This window comes from Athene noctua, chromosome 1, assembly GCF_965140245.1.
Source record: "Athene noctua chromosome 1, bAthNoc1.hap1.1, whole genome shotgun sequence".
Lineage (NCBI taxonomy): Eukaryota > Metazoa > Chordata > Aves > Strigiformes > Strigidae > Athene > Athene noctua.
In genome coordinates, this window is record NC_134037.1 from 68,337,338 (window position 1) to 68,357,263 (window position 19,926).

General features: G+C 35.1%; 1 protein-coding gene across 3 annotated transcripts in view; it reads left to right on the plus strand.

Moving 5' to 3' along the window:
- Nucleotides 1-16,910, plus strand: part of VTA1 (vesicle trafficking 1) — a 41,386-nt gene extending 24,476 nt beyond the window's left edge. For 2 of the 3 annotated variants that reach the window (XM_074896450.1, XM_074896452.1), the window contains 3 exons: nucleotides 7,040-7,213; nucleotides 9,023-9,103; nucleotides 15,764-16,910. In XM_074896450.1, the coding sequence (XP_074752551.1) occupies nucleotides 7,040-7,213; nucleotides 9,023-9,103; nucleotides 15,764-15,909 (401 nt within the window). In that variant the 3' untranslated portion in view covers nucleotides 15,910-16,910. The remainder of the gene's footprint in view (nucleotides 1-7,039; nucleotides 7,214-9,022; nucleotides 9,104-15,763) is intronic. The other variant, XM_074896451.1, reaches the window with a different exon arrangement.
- Nucleotides 16,911-19,926: the final 3,016 nt, after the last annotated feature.

Genomic DNA, 19,926 nt, shown 5'->3' on the forward strand with positions numbered 1-19,926 from the left:
TGCAAGTTAAAACAGACTAATTCTGAACAATGATGATAATCTTTATGTGTAAGTCTTCACATGCCTAATGAAACAACTAAGAACATTAAATGATTTGAAATTTTCTTCTGAGCTGGTATATGAGACTTGGTGGCTTGAATGAATGTCACTTAAGTTGATGCTTATTTATCTCAACTTTAAGGTTGAATTTAGTAATACAATTTTTTCCAGTAAAAAGGAATAATAAATCTACAGTACAAAGGAGGTAAATCTAATTTGTAAAGTGTGACTTGTATCTAACTTTTAGAGCCACCTTGTGGAGGTGGCTACATAAAGTTTTATGAACATATGTATTAATACATATGATCCATGTATTTAAACATCCACACATGCACACATGTGATGTATACACACACAAGTATTTGTTTCTATTCCATGTTTGGGGTCTGTACCTGAGTCTTCAGTGGATTTTGAAGTCTGGATCTGTAATTTCAAATATTTTATGAATAGGCTTGTAATTTTCTGCACGTTGGCTTGATTTTAAACATGTAAAAAATTATACAACTGGTTTCTCTTATGGTTTTCAGTGTTTTCAACATGCAGTCTCATATTTTGAAGCTTCTTTCCTGTTTATGAAGAAAGCGGAGGATAGGCATGACCTACTATTTATCGAAAGATTAAACTGGTGGTCCTTCCAGTAAGCTATAGCATCCTATTCCACTTGGCAGCCACTAGCCGATTCCTTAGCAGAAGACAAATGTGCAGCAGAAGATAAAAAGTAATAAAGTAGCATGAACAAAAACTCTCTAGCTTACCACCTTTATCAGACAGTGAACAAAGTGTAAGGAAGTAGAAGATGGGCAGTCTTACTCCTTCCAAGCCCATCTTTGTTAGAAAGTAGTATATTGCTTGAAGTATGAGAGTTTTCTATTGTCCTCCCAATGTGAGTTGGAGAACATGGCATACAAGGTGAAGTTAAGTGGGTGTAAGGATAGTTCTTATTGCTGTCTTAAACTATACTTAATGAGAGAGTGTAGAGATCTAAGCCAGACTGTTCTTGGACATGCATAGTGATAGGACAAGAGGCAATGGCCGTAGATAGCAACAAGGAAAATGTTAATTAATTATTAGGAAAATAACTTTAATAATAAACATGGGCAGATACTGAAGCGAGTGTTCAAGAGAGGTTATGGAATCTCCGTCCTTGGAAATATTCAAAACCCAACTGGACGCCATCCTGGGCTCTAGCTGACCCTGCTTGAAGGGGGCTTGGACTAGATAATCTCAAGAGGTCCTTTCAACCCCAGTCATTCTGTGCATAGAGCAGCATGCTCCATGTTAGTGCTGCTGTAAGTGAGGAATTGGACAAGGTAGCCTGCAAGGTATCCTTCAGCCTTTTTATGATTCTTGAATAAAATCATTCAGTTGTATATGGAAAAGAGAATCAATGAGTGGAAAGGGGAGAGGGCCAGATAAGAGTGCTTCTGGGGTGCAGATTTAGCCAAAAAAGTCTGAAAAGTGGCTCTCCACAGTGTAATCCCTTACCATTTATATGTCCTGGCCACCAATAGATTTAAAAGAAAAAACCCTAAAAATTATAAAATACATTGTCACTATTTTTTTAATGAGAATGTACACCAAACATCTATCCCTGTTTATTCTTAGTCTTTATTCTGTTAAAAGTAGACAAAAGTGTCTAAAAGTCTTGGTGCCAATTACAATTTCTATGCAGTTTCCTGGATAAAATACTGTTTGGCTATTAATGCTGCAGAAACACTACAACATAAGTAAATTCAAATGTTTGTGAACAAATAACTGGTATGATACAATTTGATTCCCAAGCTACCAGTTTATTCTTGTTGTTATGTTTTCCTTACCTAAAGGTATCCTACAGACTTAAAACACTTTCTTACCTACTGAAATACACTCCCATCTAGGCACAGCTGTATTTGAAGTGAAGCATTATCAAACTAATTCCTTCTTCAACATACAATCTTTTTCAAAATAGTTTTCTTAACTGCTGATGCAGCTGTAGTGAGAGAGGCTTACAATGCAGCTCCAGCTGCAAACATCACCACATATTTGTAAGTCACATTGCACCAGTTTGATAATTTAATGGAGAAGACAACATGTGGGAAAACATCTTTTGTTATAGTAAATAGAATGAATAACCCAATTAAAAATGTCTAGCTTTAGTGGTCTGGCTCATAGTGTAGTAAAGTTTACAAAGCTCACCTGATGATGTGAAATGAATTGTTAATTCTAAACAACTGCAAAAATAGAATTTCTAAGCAAAGGTTTGATTTGCTAAAAATCTATGTATACAGCTTGTGTAGAAACAATAATTGTTCCTCAGCAGCAACAAATAGGCTCTTTCTTCATTTTAGTAATCTGGAGGCAAAGGTAACTGTCTTGCTCAAGGCTGCAAAAGAAACTTACAGGAGGGATAGTAGAATTCAGACTTCACTCCAATCATTACCATTCACTGCAGGTCATTACAAGCAGTAGTGTGAATTGGTGAGGACTGTTATTTTCATTACCAAGTTATGTCTACGTGCAACTTAAAAGGGACACAAATGCTGAGTGAGCCAAAATTTCAATATGCTTATTGATAGGGAGCCTGCAATATCTATAACTTGGCAATTTTTTGTTATTGTTGTTGAAATGTATTTCATGTAGTAAGAGAATTTCTCATGCTTACTTTCCAAGCAATGAAATGAAAAATACATTTTGATTTTTGCTTTTGGAAATTAACTCCTTAGTGTAGGTATCCATAATGCTTTACATGACAAAGACAGATTTGTGCAAATTAATTTTTATTAGAAGAATTGGTAAAAAAAAGTGTCAATTCTTGCTTTGTGTATCATAAGAAGAAAAGCAGCATTGTTTGAATGTATGACTGGACCTTCCCCATTCCTTTCTGCTTGCTCATTTTCTTCTTCCCTTTGCAAGTGGAAAAAGTCTGTTTAAACAGAGTGAAACTAGGTCTCTGTAGCTTGACAAATTACCATTTTTTTCCAAAGTGTTATTTTCTTTGTGATTCTTGAAAACCATACTGTAACTCTTGTTTTTACAGTAACATAGGCATGCTTTATGCAGTCCTGCTGTTGGATTTATGGATGTTGTTGTCAAGATGCCACCATGGAAACCTTAAAATGACATACTTCGTTTATTAATGCAGTTGGAATACAAGTCTTAGAGTACACATAAAGGTCACTTAGCAGTAGCCCTAGGTCATCCAACAAGATTTTACGCTAATGGAAAAAAAATAAAAGTGTAATTTCGAATATGAAAAAGTATCTAACTGGTCATGGTATATTTGTAGTAAAATACATTAAATGTCACCACTTTCATTGCAATAAATAACAAGTATTCTATATTTATATTACAGAATTCCAGGAAACTTTTATAATCCCAACTAGTAGAAAGAACGGTCTATGAAAAGTTGATGAATCTTTTAGTCCATTTCTCAATGTTGTAGAAATAAATATTCACATATATATGTTTTAAAAAAGCAGTGTTCCAGTAGAACCTTATGTTGTGCATATTTCAGCAACATCTCAAGCTAAAGACGAACAGTGCAGCAGAATGAGAAGATGTTTCTAATTTTCTGGATTTGGTGAAAACAGAAGTCCAGAGAATTGGAGGAGTCTGGACTCCTTAAAAATTTTGCTAGTTTTAAGTTTGGTGCTCTGGGCTGCTGAAGTTAAAGTCGTAACGGGTGCTTCCTTACACTAGACAAGGGAATGCCCATTAAGCCTTGAGATTCCTCTGCTTATATGAAAGTATCTTTGGACAGTTGGTTATGCAGCCAGGAGTATCACTCCACTTACTGAAATCTTGCCTTCAAGAAATAAGTAATTAAAAAAAACCCACCACCAAAAAAACAAGCAAAGAGATGGTTTGGGTATACTGTAGCTCTGAGGAAAATCTAAAGAGCACATGGATTCATTATGCTGGGATCCAAGCACAAAGGCTGATGAGATTCCAAGACAAGAAATTCAGCTGGCGCTGAAACTGAATGTGAAACAATTGTGTTACTGTTCCACAGCCTCGTATTTCAGCATCCTTAAGCAAATTGCAAGCTTTAAATTTTAGGGTATTACTGCTTTATGAGAAATTAATTTTCTAATTTTTGTAATGTTCATTCCCATTCCCTGGAAAAGGTTTGTTTTTCAATAATGTTATGGATGTTCTAACCACAGAACTTAAAACCAGTTGTTTGATTTAAGTGTTGTTTTCAGCAGTCTGAAATCCTTTTATTTAGTACTACTGTTAAAACTTAACGAATACTGCAAGTGCATATCTCAAAATGGTTCTAATACTTTAATCTCTGATAAAGAATACTTCAAATATTTACTTTGCAGAAAGAATAGTTACAATAGTTTGATGAAATTTGAACACTTTAAACACCTAAGAAGAGTTAATTTAAACAAAACTACTTTTATGTTTAATACAGGTTAACATTTGCCAATTGCATAATGAGGAAATCAAACAGTTGAGCTTGATCTTTTGATACGTATACCTGATTAAAATTATATTGCCCTTTTGTGAATTTGCTTCTTACAGGCACTCTTACTAAGGGTGGTCAGCACTTTTAACACTTCTTCTCGGGTTGCTTTGCTTCTGTTTATAACACTGCCAGACTTTAACCATTTGAGTTGATCTTCTATGGCTAGTGTTGCCTACAGCATTGCACTTTTACAGGAGTGACTAGAGACCGTGAACTATGCAGTGAGGAAGTTTGAAGCTGAAACTGGGGATGTCTTGGAGAGAAGATTGGGAGGTAGTACAAGACAGACACAAGTATGGGGCAAGGGGTTGCAGATATGGGATATGAAGCCCTGGTGCAGATAGGATCAGAATGGGACTGAAGAGCCAGATAAGGGCAACAGGAAGCTGCAGGGGACAGAATGAAGGAATAAATGCATTAATGGTTTAAGTCTGTAACTCTTAGTTGAGGTACTAAGTACAGTAAAAGCGTGTTTTCTCCCACTCCCTCATTCTCAAAAGTGGCTTAATTTTTACAACAGCTTTCCCAAAATACTAGCTTCAGTCAGACACCCAACATGGAAAATCCAACCATATGGCTACAATTTGACCAAGCTATAAATAATTGATAACAGTGTTACAAGTAAACTTGGGTAGCCTTACCTTCAGACAGCATGATGAATGTGCATAACTATTTTATTAATCTTACATATAGTAAGTCTCTGGGATTTTTGTTAAACTAAATTTTATTTTCTGGAACTGATTTAAAGTAGCTTTCTTATTTAACGCCAAAAACATTGAAAAATACAGCTTTCAACCAATGGCTTATTCCTATCATTACGTTATTATTAAAAAGGTAGCATATCCAGTGTTTGCTTTGGAATCTCACCTCTTTTTTTGCCAGTTTTGACACATTTAATTTTACTTCCATGCATGTTAGGCACATGATATTGCAGTATGAATTACTAGCAAAGGAAAAATCTAGTGCCTTAAGATATCCTTTGCCTTCCAGAAATCTGCCAGATGTTTGTTTGCATGTCAGAAATAGCTTCATAAAATCACAGCCTGAATTACTGGTTGCAGCAAGTGAAAGTAATTTTCACAAGTGACATACAAAAAATTTTACTATGTTCTTTGCTTTTATATTAAATTTTGCTAGGAATGCTTGACATGCCTGAGACAACTTTGCTTCCAGGTTTCTTTGCTTTTTTAATACATTAAAATAAAGACTTTTGGTATTAGACTGTGGATTTGGGGATTTGTGAATGTATTTATTAGTATTTGAATGTTCTAAATGAAAGTAAACAACTACAACTTGGCAATATAAACCAAAAATATATTCTTTAACTGTGTGTTTATTAAAAGTCCAGTAAAAATGTCCTAATGACAGTACTGTTGATTATACTCCATATTATAGCCTTTTATTGTAGTAAATAGTATTGTGACTTAGAAGGTGTTTAGTAATTTTTAGTACATGTAGTACCTGTACTTTTTCTGTGAGGAAGAGGGCCTTAGATGGGAAAAAAAATCTGATATTTGTTATAGTAATATTTGTAATAGTAAACTCCAGTTACTAAGCAGTAGAGGTGTTTGCATAATTCAGTCTTGTATAGTTGAAGATCAGGGTGGACTTCAGGCAAGATCATCTCTCTTGCCAGCTCTAGACATATATAGGTTGCTTGCTCCCTTTCAAGAACTGGCTGTTAACAAAGCCATTCCCAAAACTATGCTCATTCCATCTGATAGTATCGAACACATACACAGTAAAAGAAAAATAGCTTTTTAATATTGAACTGAACTCAAATTAAGGAGCAGAAATCAACCATTTTCTAAATTAACTGGGTCATTAGCATAATAAATTTGGAACATTAGCTTTCAAAGCAACATTAATTAAACTAGGCTGGAACCTTAAGTACATAATTAAATTGAAAAATAATGCATATGTTCTTCGTACGCGCTATGAAATATATTGAACATCATTATTCTTACAGTGCAATATGTAGTCTAACTGTTCTAGATACAGTTATGACTTGGCTAAGCTGCATTTTGTTTTTTTGTTCAATATTACTTTCCAAAAGTTTTCTCGTTTTGCTATTTATTTGTGGTTTGTTTAATTGATACGGAGTGGAAGGATTGGCATTATCTTTTCTTTTTACAAAGAGATTGTAAGGAAAACACAGTTTTCCATATTCTGGTTCATGTATATATTAAAATACAGATCACTGCATATTTGTAGTATCTTGTTCCACTACTGTGGATGCACTTCACAGAGGTATAAGGGATTGTACTAATGAGACAGATTGCTTATATTCAGACCAGTAATGAGATGATCCTTCAATTTAAACAGATCTTTGAATGTGAGTTTATAGATCTTTATCCTGTGATCTGTTGCTTTTTACTTTGTCAAATCAACGGTAGGTGGTTTGGGTTGATAAATGTTTTATGTCACACTGTGGTGGCAATTTTTCTACTAACAAAAATTTGAAAGGAGGTTTTAAAAGAAAGCCTAAGTTTTCAAGTGTTTGTACAGAAGAGTTGCAGTAATTCCTGTTTTGTGTCATCTTGGCAGATGTTGAAAGGGAAGAAGCAGGGTCGTCTTCTCTCCATAGTGGAACAACTCAACCAGCATCTTCATCTACATATGAAGCTAACAACATACCAACTAGTAATTACACTGGCATACATATACCACCAGGTGCCCATGCACCAGCTAACACTCCAGCTGAAGTACCTCATAACACAGGTATGTCCAAAACACACCCAAAAAATTCATGCCTTTATTGAGAGGCAGATTCTACGCCTCTTCCCATTACATATGAAGTAACATATAGGTATTCTATGGCAGAATCAACTTCATAAACTAACATCATAAAAAATGCAAATGGAAATATTTTTTATGTTTTTATGTTTTTGAAAACACATAATTCATGTTTTGGAGCACTTTGACAGAAGAGATAAATGGACTGAAAGAGTGAGTGTTCCTGCAGACAGAATTTTTTTTCTTTTCTAGAATTAAGCATTGCAACATCTATACTATAAGCACTATTTGAATCTTTCACTTGGTAGTGAAATTATATTACTTCATTTCATATTTAGCTTTCCCTGTGCAGATAGACTGCTGTTCTCTATGTGGAAACATATCCAACATAATGTTGAAGCTGTTACAACAACACTATAACAATCATGCCTGATGTACCATTCATACTTTTATTCTGTTTGGTTTATGCTTCTTTTCCCATGCAAGTACTTTAGTGTGGTTGACCTCAAACAATATTATTAATGGAAATTTTGTCCCTGTTGCTAAACATATTGGCTTCTCCAGCTGCCTTCTTGTTCTGTGTCATTTTTGGACTGAAAACAAGTTCTTAAAAATCCAAAGTTCTTCCCAGTTGCTGTATTTTTTAAAAAAAAAAAAGTTGTATTTAAATGATTTGTGAATACAACTTTTTCACCTCATGTTACCTTTTTATAGTAATGTTTAATAAGACTAAAGAAATAAAGTTCTTGATTTTGATCCTCATGATCTTTTGATCAGATATGTTTCTGTATTATAGAACATATTAGATATCTTTGTTGCACGGCCCCTCCTTTTCTTTTACTTTCTCATTTTAAAAATGCTTCACCCTATGAAAAGTTCAGGATGCTCTTCTTTCCCGTTTATCAAGGGGAAATCCTTCAGATAGGTGGGGTTTTTTGGGTCTGGGAGGGGAAGAGTATTGTTTTTTTACATTCAGCCTAGGTAAATGTTTAGCTCTTCATTTTTACCAGATCTGAAAATTACAAGATATGTACCTTGTTGGAATACATGAATTCTTGCATTATGTAGTTTTAATTCCATCAGTCATTCCATGAAATAACAGATAATTTAGAAAAGTGGTTAATACCATCTTCCTACATAGCAGATATTACAGAAATAACTTTGATAAGTTCTGGACATACTGCAAAGATACAGTTTTGGATCAGTGCAGATGAGACTGTCTGAAATGTGAACGTAGGCACAAGAATGCTTTACAGCGTGAAGTGATGTTTTTTCTAGCATCACCAGTTCCCTTTTAGATCTAGTTAGCTTTTTTTATTCTCAGCAGTTTTTGAAGAAATTAGGAGTTAGTTTGAAAGTGTGAGACGGCAGCCATGGGGCTTTAAAAATACAATAATGGAGGCTCTCTGTGATATTAAATAGCAGAATTTAAACTTCAAATACAGAAGTTTACTCCTACTCTTCTTTAGCAGGTTTTCCTCAGTACTTTAGGATAACCGGTGTCCTTTGCATTGATATTTTTTTTTTCTTTAATGCTTGAAATTAAATTTCTGGGAAATACTGTACTGATGAAATGAATGACAGCCTCTGAATTCTTCTGTATTTTATAAAATATACATAGTCTGAAGTGAGGATTTTAAAATTGTTGAAAACTTTTGGAATTGGGAAGCTAACAGCTACTTAATTTAAAAATCATTGAGTTACCAGGTTTACCTGTTGTATTATTTTGTCTGCTTACTTTTAAAGTCTATAAATAAAACCAACCCAAATCCAATTTTTTGCATTGATTTGCAGGAGTGACAAGTAACACCATTCAGCCTGCTCCTCAGAATATTCCTCTAGTCGATCCTTCCCTTTACAGTGCTCAATCTGCAGGTAAGGTTGTGGCATTTGTATTGTCTGTACATGGACATGCTGTGTCCTGTGTGTCTCCCCTGCACTGACACAAGAAGTTTGAGAAACAATGTCATCGTTACCTGAATGCTACTAGTTCAGAAATTTTTTTAAAAAAAGACACCATCTACACATTTTGTTGCCAGGAGTTTTATAGTGTCTGAAAGTTTTGCTACAGTGTATGATTAGTGTTGTTTGTCTGACTTTTTCAAATGAATGGGCTATCGTTGTGTCAGTTTTTTTATTATTTATGTTGTTCTCAGGTGAGGTTCTTAGCAAAGCCTATATTCCTGATGGCCCTGCTAAGTTGTATTTTTGTTAATTAATACACATTCCCTTTACTTAAAATTTCTTCTACGGGGTCAGTATGTAAGTTATATATTCACTTCATTAGCTAATCATGACATTCCAGTGATGTTCTGTGTTGCAGCATAATTATGTGTGCTTGTTGATTATAAGTAGTACCTGTATTATATGAAATAATTTATCACGTACTGCTAATGACGTCATTTTGATGTAGCATTTAATCAAGGCTTTTATCTGTTAAAATGCCATGTGTCTTTGATGTTAAAATCATGGATAACCTATATTACATGTATTTTATGTCTGCTTGAATAGATCACGCTTTGAAGTGCACACATAAATGCTAACCTTAGGGAAAGTATGGCCTGTGAAAGAGTAGTGACTGACAATAAAGCTGGAATCATCCTAGATTCTAATTTGGACACTGATGTGCATTTGGACAAATTATTAACTCTTTTCTAAGAATTTTTCTATCTGTGGAGTAGAGATAATAAAAGGATGTTACATCTGTATGTAATAATCAGGGTTTTGTTGCCAATATAATGTGGATGTTGAGTGAGGAGGAGGTCTAGAAGGCTCGGCATGAAATCTGGTCACGCTCTACCCTATAGTTTATCCTCATGAGGGAAAGCTAATTGTATACCTAATTGATGTTTTAAGTTCCAGTACTAGACACAGTCAGGTGTTGCCTGTTATGACTACAAAGTTCATATAGGTATATTCTAACTTACTAATTTAATTACATTGTTTATTATGTTGTTGAAGAGGGTGTCTGTTAAAATACCAACGTTGCTGAAAAAGCGTTTTTGATTCAATGGAGTATAATAGGAATTCACTATTTAGCTTGATTTTAGTCATGATCCTCTAGACACTCATTCTAACAGTTTTTTGGATAGCTACTCTGAAAATTTTAGTCATCATTCTTTCTTGGTTGGAATGTTTAGTTCTAGTTGTCAAAAATGTCATAATTTTGATTTAAACATTAAATTCATGAAGTATTAGAATTTCCATTATTCAATTTCTAGATAGTATCAGTGCATTGCTTCCTCTAGCCACTTAACTTGTGATAACTTGATTTAATAAGTACATAAATATAAATAAAAAGGAATGAATTAAGATACCCTGTGTTTGTGAGAATTCATAACTACTGTCATATAATTAAGAGACGAAGACACTTGCTAAGCACAGAGATGAATCTCTTAACTTGAAGTATTTGCATGCCTGTATTCCTCTTCTGCACATCTGTTGTGTCACTACAAGTTTGGGTCTTGTAACAGCTTAAAGCATTACGTTCTTATCAGGGAGTTTAGCAGAAGTGCACCTGAAGAGATGATACAGCTCACACAGATCCTTGGTTCTGAAAGCTTAGAAAATACACCGTCAGTTTGCAGGAGTTTGAGGGGGCATAAGGGATGTGTCAGTCAGCAGAGATAAAGTAACAGTTCTGTTTGCATGCATAGAATTAAGAAGCTTGAGAGCAATGGAAAGTGTTTGTCCTTGCCTGTCACCATCCTGTCATGCATGCCTGGTCACTACCCAGAGCATCTTTCCTTCAGCTGTATTGAATGAAGGTAATGGCAGATATCATTCTTCTCATACTGGTGAGGAGTCCTTTTTATGCTAACAATACTTGGTTCCACAGGAACCTTGTTCTCTGACCTGTAAGTAGATTTAGAAATGCCAGTATCTCACAACAGACGCACTAAATTGTGGGACCTAGGAGCCCTCCCCAGGTCCCGAGTTGCAATATGTATATTCAAGCTAGATCCTGGCTGCATATTGAGGTTAGACTTTGGTGTGCACCGTTCCTATGGAACTGAAGTTTCCTTTGGATGGGAAGGAAGAATCAGCGTTGCGTTCCAGTAGATCCATAGAGCTAGCACAGTGCAAAGTACGCTTGGTCCATGATTTAGACATGATGTCTGTGTCTATACTAATAAATTAAACATGCCTGTAAATATTTCACAATAAGAACATCTGGCACAGAACCACTCACATCCATACTACTAAACTTTTAAACCTTTTAAACAAGGTAGTTTGTGAAGGCTGCCAATACTGAATGGTCTCTAGCCTGCTCTGACCACAAGTCATGCCCAGGAGTTGTTTGGGAAAGTGCTAGTTTGCATGGGCCAAAACCATACTGGAGTCTGTTCCAGCAGTTTGACAGTGTAGACAGTCAAGTTTGAGTGCTGAGACGATTTCCCTGGCACTGTTGAATGTTCTAGTATAGGCACAGGCAAACAGGATATTCCACATATTCCTGCAAGACTCTTTCTGGTAGTAAGATCAAAAGTATATTTTTAAAATAAATTATATATTTTCTTTCCTTCCCTTAACATGCGAGAAGCAATTTGCTTAATGCTGTGATGGGAAGGAAACTTTCGATGGAGAAGAATGGAATATTTTAATAAAAGAAAATAAAGTAATAGCATTCCTTTTGATTTTAGTCAGCATGAATCCTTCAATAATTGTCCTGTCCTGTGGGAACAGGTTCCATGGTTTAACATTTGACTTGTGAAAGTGTCAAAGCTTGTGCATTGGTTAATGTCTGTGACAATAGAATATAGAGCTACACAGCAACTTTGTATAATGTGTGTGCACTTCTCTGGTGTAGTTTGCTTAAAAAATATATTACACCTAGATTTTGCTAACACTACATGCATTCATGGTTGTACTACCCAGAGTTCTTATAAAAGGTTCTTACATTACCATATGCTTCCTTCCACAGGTGGCATAGTATAGAGAAACCGTATGTCCATTCTAGTTCTGTGTATAATAAATAATGTTCGATTTTTCTACACACAAAGTAGAAATAATAATTTGGCATTTCACGTGTTTTCATGATCTTGAGAAGAAATTTTTCAGGATTTATGTTTCAAATATCTTAAGTGCTTTAGTGGGAAAAAAAGAGCATCTTGTTTCAGCAATCATTTCAGTTACCTTTGCCATCACTTTTTATACACCAAGCTGCATTATTAAAATGTTCTTAAATCAGCTGCCTTGTATTTGGGCAACTTCATAGAAAAGCATCTGATGGATGGAAAAGGATACCAGGGAGGAGCAGAACTGCTCTTTTTCAGCATCTCTAGTCAAATTGCCTTTTAATTTTCACTTTGTGTTCCTCTTAAACTAAAAGAATCATGCTTGTTGTTATGGATTCCATATGTCTGTCATAGTTCAGTAATAGATATAACTACTGTGCTAATAATTTCACATTAACGCAGAAGCAGGTTTGCTTCAGGATAAATACAGTATATTTTTCCCATCTCAGTGTTGCTGGGCTTTTTTAGAGCTCGAAATCACAGGATGGTTGAGGTTGGAAGGGACCTCTGGAGGTCATCTAGACCAACACCTCTGCTCAAGCAAGTGTCCTGTAAAATGGGTTGCTCAGGACCATGTCCTCTGTGTGTTGCCCTGCCCCTGCACTCTACCCATGGTTTAATTTGCAGCACTGAAGGAAGAAGTTTGAGGAAAAAAAATGTCACTTAATTCAAAAGACAGCTTTTGAATATCTCCAAGGATGGAGGCTCCATAGCCTCTCTGGGCAACCCGTGCCAGTGCTCAGTCATCCTTACAGTAAAAAGTGTCTCCCAGTATTCAGAAATACAAGACCCTCCTGCATTTCAGTTTGTGCACACCACCTGTCACTTGGCACCGCTTGAAAGAGCCTGGTTTCATCCTCTTTGCACCCTCCCTTCAGTTTTTTATATACATTGATGAAATGCCCCTGAGCCTTGCCTTCTCCAGGCTGAACAGTCTCAGCACTCTCAGCTTCTCCTCACATGAGAGGTGCCTCAGTCCCTTCTTCATCTTTGTGGCCCTTTGCTGGACTCTGTCCAGGATGTCAATGTCTCTCTTGTACTGAGGAACCCAGAACTGGATACAGCACTCCAGGTGTGGCCTCACCAGTGCTGAATAAAGGGGAAGGATCACCTCCCTCGACCTGCTGGCAACACTCCTAATGCAGCCCAGGACACCATTAGCTCTCTTTGCTGAGAGGACAGATAGTTGGCTCGTGGACAAATTGGTGTCCACCAGGACCCCCAGGTCCTTTTCTGCAGAGTGGCTTAACCCTTAGAATATGTAAAATGAAGTCAGTTACTAGCTTTTGTGGTTATACCTGTGATGTAAATATGAACATTATAGTTAAGTTTCACATTATTTTGAAACCCTAAGAACACAGAGCTGTTTTATTTCAATTCTGCGTGTCCATTTTGGGGTGCTGACTTCAATAGGAGCTGAGGCCACTGAGAACATCAAAAGATCAACACCCTTACTGTGTAAACTTTGGTTTATAAATTTAAAATTGTTAACTTTTTTCCTTCAAGTTATGTCATAATAGCATCTGAAGTAGATTTCATAATAAATAAGGCTTTATGCCAGCAAAACATTAATAGAGCTCATACTGTAAAAATAAGATTAGACTGGTGAATTTAGGCTTCCTTCCAATAAATTAGTTGAATGCTGGACTGATGCCTTGGCCAGTTTTTAAAGAATGATTTTGTAGTTTCTTTTGGCATCATAGCATAAAGCCACTTCGAGGGGAGCTGGGTTTTTTTAATTTCTTAAAGATGTTCAGTAATGTGGTCGCAGATTGACCCCAGCTGCTTTTAGTCTGGGACTTTATTTAGGTTACAAAATAACCTAAGTGTGTGCCTGTGTTTATGCACTCCCTCACATGTATTTACTCACATGTGCATGTATTTTAAGAGACTTAATGTGGCTTAACTTAAATTCAACAGTAAACTAATATACATTGCAGTGATAATGAACCCAGCAAGTTGTCACATGCCTCAATATTCAACAGGTTTTTTTCTGGTTTTATTTATTTAAGGCAAAATAGTAGACTTGTAATTTCATAAATTTTTAAAATATAATCTTAGGAGCATTTACCCTTCTCACTTTTATTGGGGTAGGGTTGTTTTGAAAACCAGCAGACCAGTCTAGTTTTTAATATTCCCAGGTTTTCCATTTTATTTGTTCAACAGCTGTTCTTCAGTAATAAGACTGGGGAAAGGAAAAGCAAATATAATAGACATTTTCTGATAAGAACTGAGATTCTTTGGTAAACATTCTCACCGTATTGCTAACAAGTTTTATTTTGAAAGAAAGAGATCCAGCTAACTGAAATTGTACCATTAAAAATGGATTTAAGTATATTCATGTCCTTGCCTAAAGTTAGAAAGCTGTACTTAGAGAGCTAAACCTTTGGTTAGCCAATTTTTACAGAAAATCCATGGTGCATTTTAAAATTCTTCTTTTCTTAATCTGTGAAATCTGTTCATTGCTTTTAAAATACTGTGGGGGAAACCTATTAAATGAATACATAATTCTTTAGTATTGCATATATCCATGTCAATAAAAAAATCCATCTTTTACAAGTTAAGTTGTTCCGAAAGAACATAAGTGAAGGTTTTGTAATTTATCCATAGGTTATTGGAGTGGCATGGGATTAGCCTTAAAACTCCCAGTGAATTTGTGTGTGGAAGGAGGGATGGTAACACAACTGTGCCTTACTGTATGCACACATTATTGATGCTGTTCACATATTAAATCTTCTGCCAGTTAGGGCATAAGTCTCTGCTATGCTTTCTAGAAGACTGAAAGCATGTGTTTAAGCATTACAGAATTCCCAGTCTTTTAGTTAAGAAAATATTCTGATTAATAAATAACAGTTAATTGTTTTATAGTATATTATGAGAGTATTTTCTCCTAGTGTATTACAAAAATGGTCAAATTTAATGGCATCAATCTTGTTTTCAGTCATCTTGCATAAAATTGGAAACATAAGCGTTACTTGGATAAAACAGACTTACAAAAAATGTGCAAAAACATACCAGTGAGAAATGTGTCTACTTTTTGAAAAGTTACTTCAGCTGAGAAGGAACAGTTTCTAATTACCTATTATTCCTGAAGAAGAGAACAAAGTAATTATACTGTAAACACAAAATAACATTCATTGTTTCTTGCAGGTTGTAATATGATTACAGCTAACATAGTGTCATTAAAAAGCTCTCCTTTGCTGCCTTAAATGAAGAGCAGATCTTTCTCAAAGGTATTGACTTACTTTTGAAAGGCACTGGGTTGTACAAATACCAGTGTTTAGAAAGGTCCTCTTATATTTTTCAAATGCCAGCAGCAAAGAAGTTAAGCATTATATGAATGGAAAGAAAAGTGAACCGAAGAAACACCATAGCTTTGTCTTTGTAATATTACCACAAATATTAGCCTGGTTTTCATAGTATTACTGCAAATATAAGTAAAACACAGAAATCATGTGAAAGGAAGCCTCCGTCAGATTTTCTTTATCGTAACTTTGTAATACTTATATTTTTGCAGGGGAAGTCCGTTTGACTCCAGAGGACTTTGCCAGAGCTCAAAAATATTGCAAATATGCTGGCAGTGCTTTGCAATATGAAGATGTGAGCACCGCAGTGCAGAATCTACAGAAGGCCCTCAAGTTACTGATTACGGGCAGAGAATGAAGTCTTTATCTAACAGATTCATGTCTTTTGCCTAAGAAACTAACAGCTTATTACTGTACCTGTTAAGGGAGTGGAGTTATACACGAGTTCTCAGTCCCATCACCCATGACAATGAAATCACTATTTCAATGTCTTATTAGCAATTAATGGTACAGTAGGAATCTCTTTTCGTTTTTACAAACAGTGGAGCTAGAAACGTGAATGCAGTGGCTTGATGTAAGCAAAATACTGAAGAAAGTACTGTGAACACTGCTCAAGAGTTAGAATTCATCTTGCAATATTTAGGTTATTGGAATGAGAAAATGCTGAATCTGTCAAAAAACTTGAGCATAAGAATGTTCTGTCAAAATTCTTACTCTGATTTTATTATTTCAAATAATTACTTAATAAGTATAATAGCTTTAAAATCATAATTCAGATTAACGCTTTCCTCCTGAAGTGAGAGCGTGTGAGAAGGCTGGCAGATCCACAATGGGAAGGACTTTTTTCTGTAAACAAATTATTTGGGTATTATCAGAGGCGTAAGTCAAAGTTGAGGGAAACTTGAGGACATTTGTATTTCATTCTAAAACGTGCTGGAAAAAACATCTCTTGATACTTCAGAGAGTCATTTTGATGGTGTTCCAACCCAATCCCCCACAACTGTACAGACTGCTAAATGTATTCTTGATTATTGGTTCTTGCTCCTTTTGTGTGAACACTTACAATTTTGTATATGTATGAATAATTAAGAGAAAGTACTAATACTTATCAGAGATGATCCTGAAAGCTGAGGCCGAGATTCTAAACAACATGAACTTTTAGGGAGATTTACCTTGTAGCTGTTTCATCTTCTTAAGATACTGAAAAAAAGGCCTGTTCTTCAGCCATTAAAGCAGTATAGGTTCATCTCTGGTATTAGTGTCATAGAGCTTCTTATTTCCAGCTAATATTCTTCCTGTTTGCTTTGTTGTGGAAACTTTTTGGACTTGAGATTTAATTAAAATATCTTGGAAACTGTATTTTGAGTCTTTATGAGGTCTGCCCTTGCAATTATGGAGCTCTTGATTGTTAAAAATCTATCCATGCTGTTTAAAAGAAAGAAGAAGTAGCCTTTTAACTGGCATGACATAACAGAGTACACCATAAAGCATGTCTTACTATGTAATTAAAATTATTACATAAATATCTGATCTGTCTCTCCAAGCTGTCGGATCAAATCCACGTATTCGTTATATCTGCACTGTTTTGCAGTTACTAAAATAAGTTTGATATTCACAGCAAAAAGATGAGGAAAAGAAAATCAGACGTAAGCATGCATTGAAGTTTAGCTGGTCGTATCCTTTTAAGAGTGTAGAGTCTCTGACAGGTTTGAGAAGGGTGGTGTGAAACTTGTAAATAACGTGCTTAAACATTTTAGTTGACTGAGGTTTAATAGGTAAAATGTCTAGTATTTGTGTTGCTTTCGATATGGGATAGCATGCTAATCTAGACAGTGATTTGGATTAGATTTTAATTGCTCTGGGAAATTTAGAATAAATCAGTCTGAAACTTTTTTGACAGTAATGCTGTACAGCCCTGGGCAGTAAGCCTGTGTTTTGTACAGTGAGTGCTTCATGTAAGCTGGATCCCTCACTTCAGTATCAAACTGAATTACTGTAAATTATTCCAGGTATATTATTGTGGTGTTACACTGTGTTTGGAAAAGCAGCTTTTCAGTTGGAAGAAGGATGCAGAACATTGTTCCGTATAGAAATACCTATATTGCATTGCTATAAAAAAATCAGAAGTTGCTTTCATTTGGGGATCATACCAGCACTTATTAATACCAGCTTCAGTCCCCAGCACTTGAAAGAGGAATGTCAGTTTTCCTGTTTATATTTATAAAATAATTAAAAGAACTTTGGGCCTTATGTATTATGTGGAAAAATAAGTCAAGCTGTGATATGATACTGTATTAATTTGAGGCTTTTCAATTAATTTTTTTTTTTTTGGTGATTGAATGATATGGAATGGAAGTACATACCTAAGAAGCTTGCAAGCAAAAATTCAAGCATTTCTTAAAGTGTATAAAAGATTTCCTGTTGGCTATGATTATGTTGAACCTCTAGCTTCCTCTACGAAACCAGGGGATCATCAGTGAAAAAGCGATAAGCAAAGAAAAAGTCACAAGCAATTTTTCTGAGTGATCATTTATAAATGTGTAACCTTGTTCTACCAAAAAAGAAATTAAGTGTCTCCGAGGGGAATGGAGATGAAAATCCTAATACAGAAGTTTAAAAATTGTTTAGAGAAGCTATCAGGACATTCTTTCTGAAAATAAATTAGTGTTTAAAAGATTTAACATATAAAATTCTCATTAATTCTGTAAAATTAAACATATCTTATACTGACCTTCAGGCCACAATACATGAATTAGCATATTTAGTTTTATTTTGCATAAAATTATTTTGCTCTGATCATTTATTTTTTGAGAAGTTTTGTAACAGCCCATCAAACCATGTTTGATGTCACATCTTTAAGCTGCTAACATTTGATGCCACAGACTCTATCATCTAAACTGATGCCTAAAGTAAATTATAGCAAAACATTTCCATTCCATTAAATGTAGCCTCTGGGACAGCTTTAAATGTGGCAGATAGCTCAAAAGTACAAACCAGTGTTGCAGAACAGTTCGAAAAGTGTACGTATCTGAAAATATCGGAGAATGTAGGTAGATAGTATGTAATTATTCCAAATTGGAATTTGTGGCCCCATTGTTAAATATTGTGTGTAATTTAAGTGTTGACCGATTAATTTTACAGCCATTCTGAATGATAAAGTATCAACCCATAGCTCCTCTTAACTTCCCAACATGTATGAGTACAATATTAAATAAAGGAAAGCACTGCTTTTGTTGCAAGGTACAGTCAACAACTCTATCTTCTTCAGCACGATTGCTGCCTACATGCTTGTTGGCCTTTCTCATTTGGATTGTGAGTTCTCAATCTTGATTAAGAAAGGAGAAAGTAGCATTTTCTGACAGATATTTCATGTTCAGTTTTGCTACTTATGTAAACTAGAATTGTAGTAAATCTGTTCAATGTTCTGTAAAAGGCTTTGGTATTACTTAATGCTTTTGCAGTTCTTTATACTTCCACCTCTCTGCAGGGAAAGTTCCATATTATACTTCAGGATTCCTATAATAGTCTTTGAAGAGTGTTTTGCGGAGCAGGTATTGTTTATGAAATCATTATTTTTTTCAAATGTGCACTAAGTGGATTTAGTAATACTGGAGGTGTTCTTTTCAAATTGTTGTAGTCATTTCAGGTGGACTTTTTAATTATGTCCGTTGTAAGTGAAGTTTCAGAAGCACAGACTTGAGGATAATCATATTCCAGAATGTGACTGTAATGATAATATTTGATGCTATGTAATACTTACCTACAAGAGACTAACAACAGAGAAGCTTACTGTCAGAAGTAGAGTAGAGGAGTGGTGGTAGTCTGTGTGCAGACATGTGTCTGTGCATTTATAATATAATGTATGTAAATTTAATGGTGGGCTATAAGAATGCCTTCCAAAAAACATAATTAGTACCTTGTTTACAAGTATTGAGAAAATGTCAGATACAAATATATACATACTGCTGACAAATGTTGTTCTTAATACTAAACTTTAAATGTACTAGTATAGTTCCAAAAGTTAGCTTTTAATTGTGCAGTCTTCCAACTGAATGATTTTTGATTTTCTCTTTTTTCATGTCAACAGTAAAACAGGAGCCTGGTACAAAATGAATGAGAACAAAAATTTAGAGGAAGCTAGATTTACAAAAGATCAAAGATAGTTTCTCTTACTTTAAAGTCTTTGTGGTAATGTTCTGATTGAAATTGGCAAGTGCCCCTGCTTATAACATTTAATTCTTCCTTTCTTTTAAAACGTCCTTTGTTGTGCAGTTTATTAATTAAAGCCTGAGCCTGGATATCTGGATTAGGAAGACCTGAAGTTTGATGCTAAGTTTCTAAACCACCAGTTCATCCTGATACTGACAGCAACTGT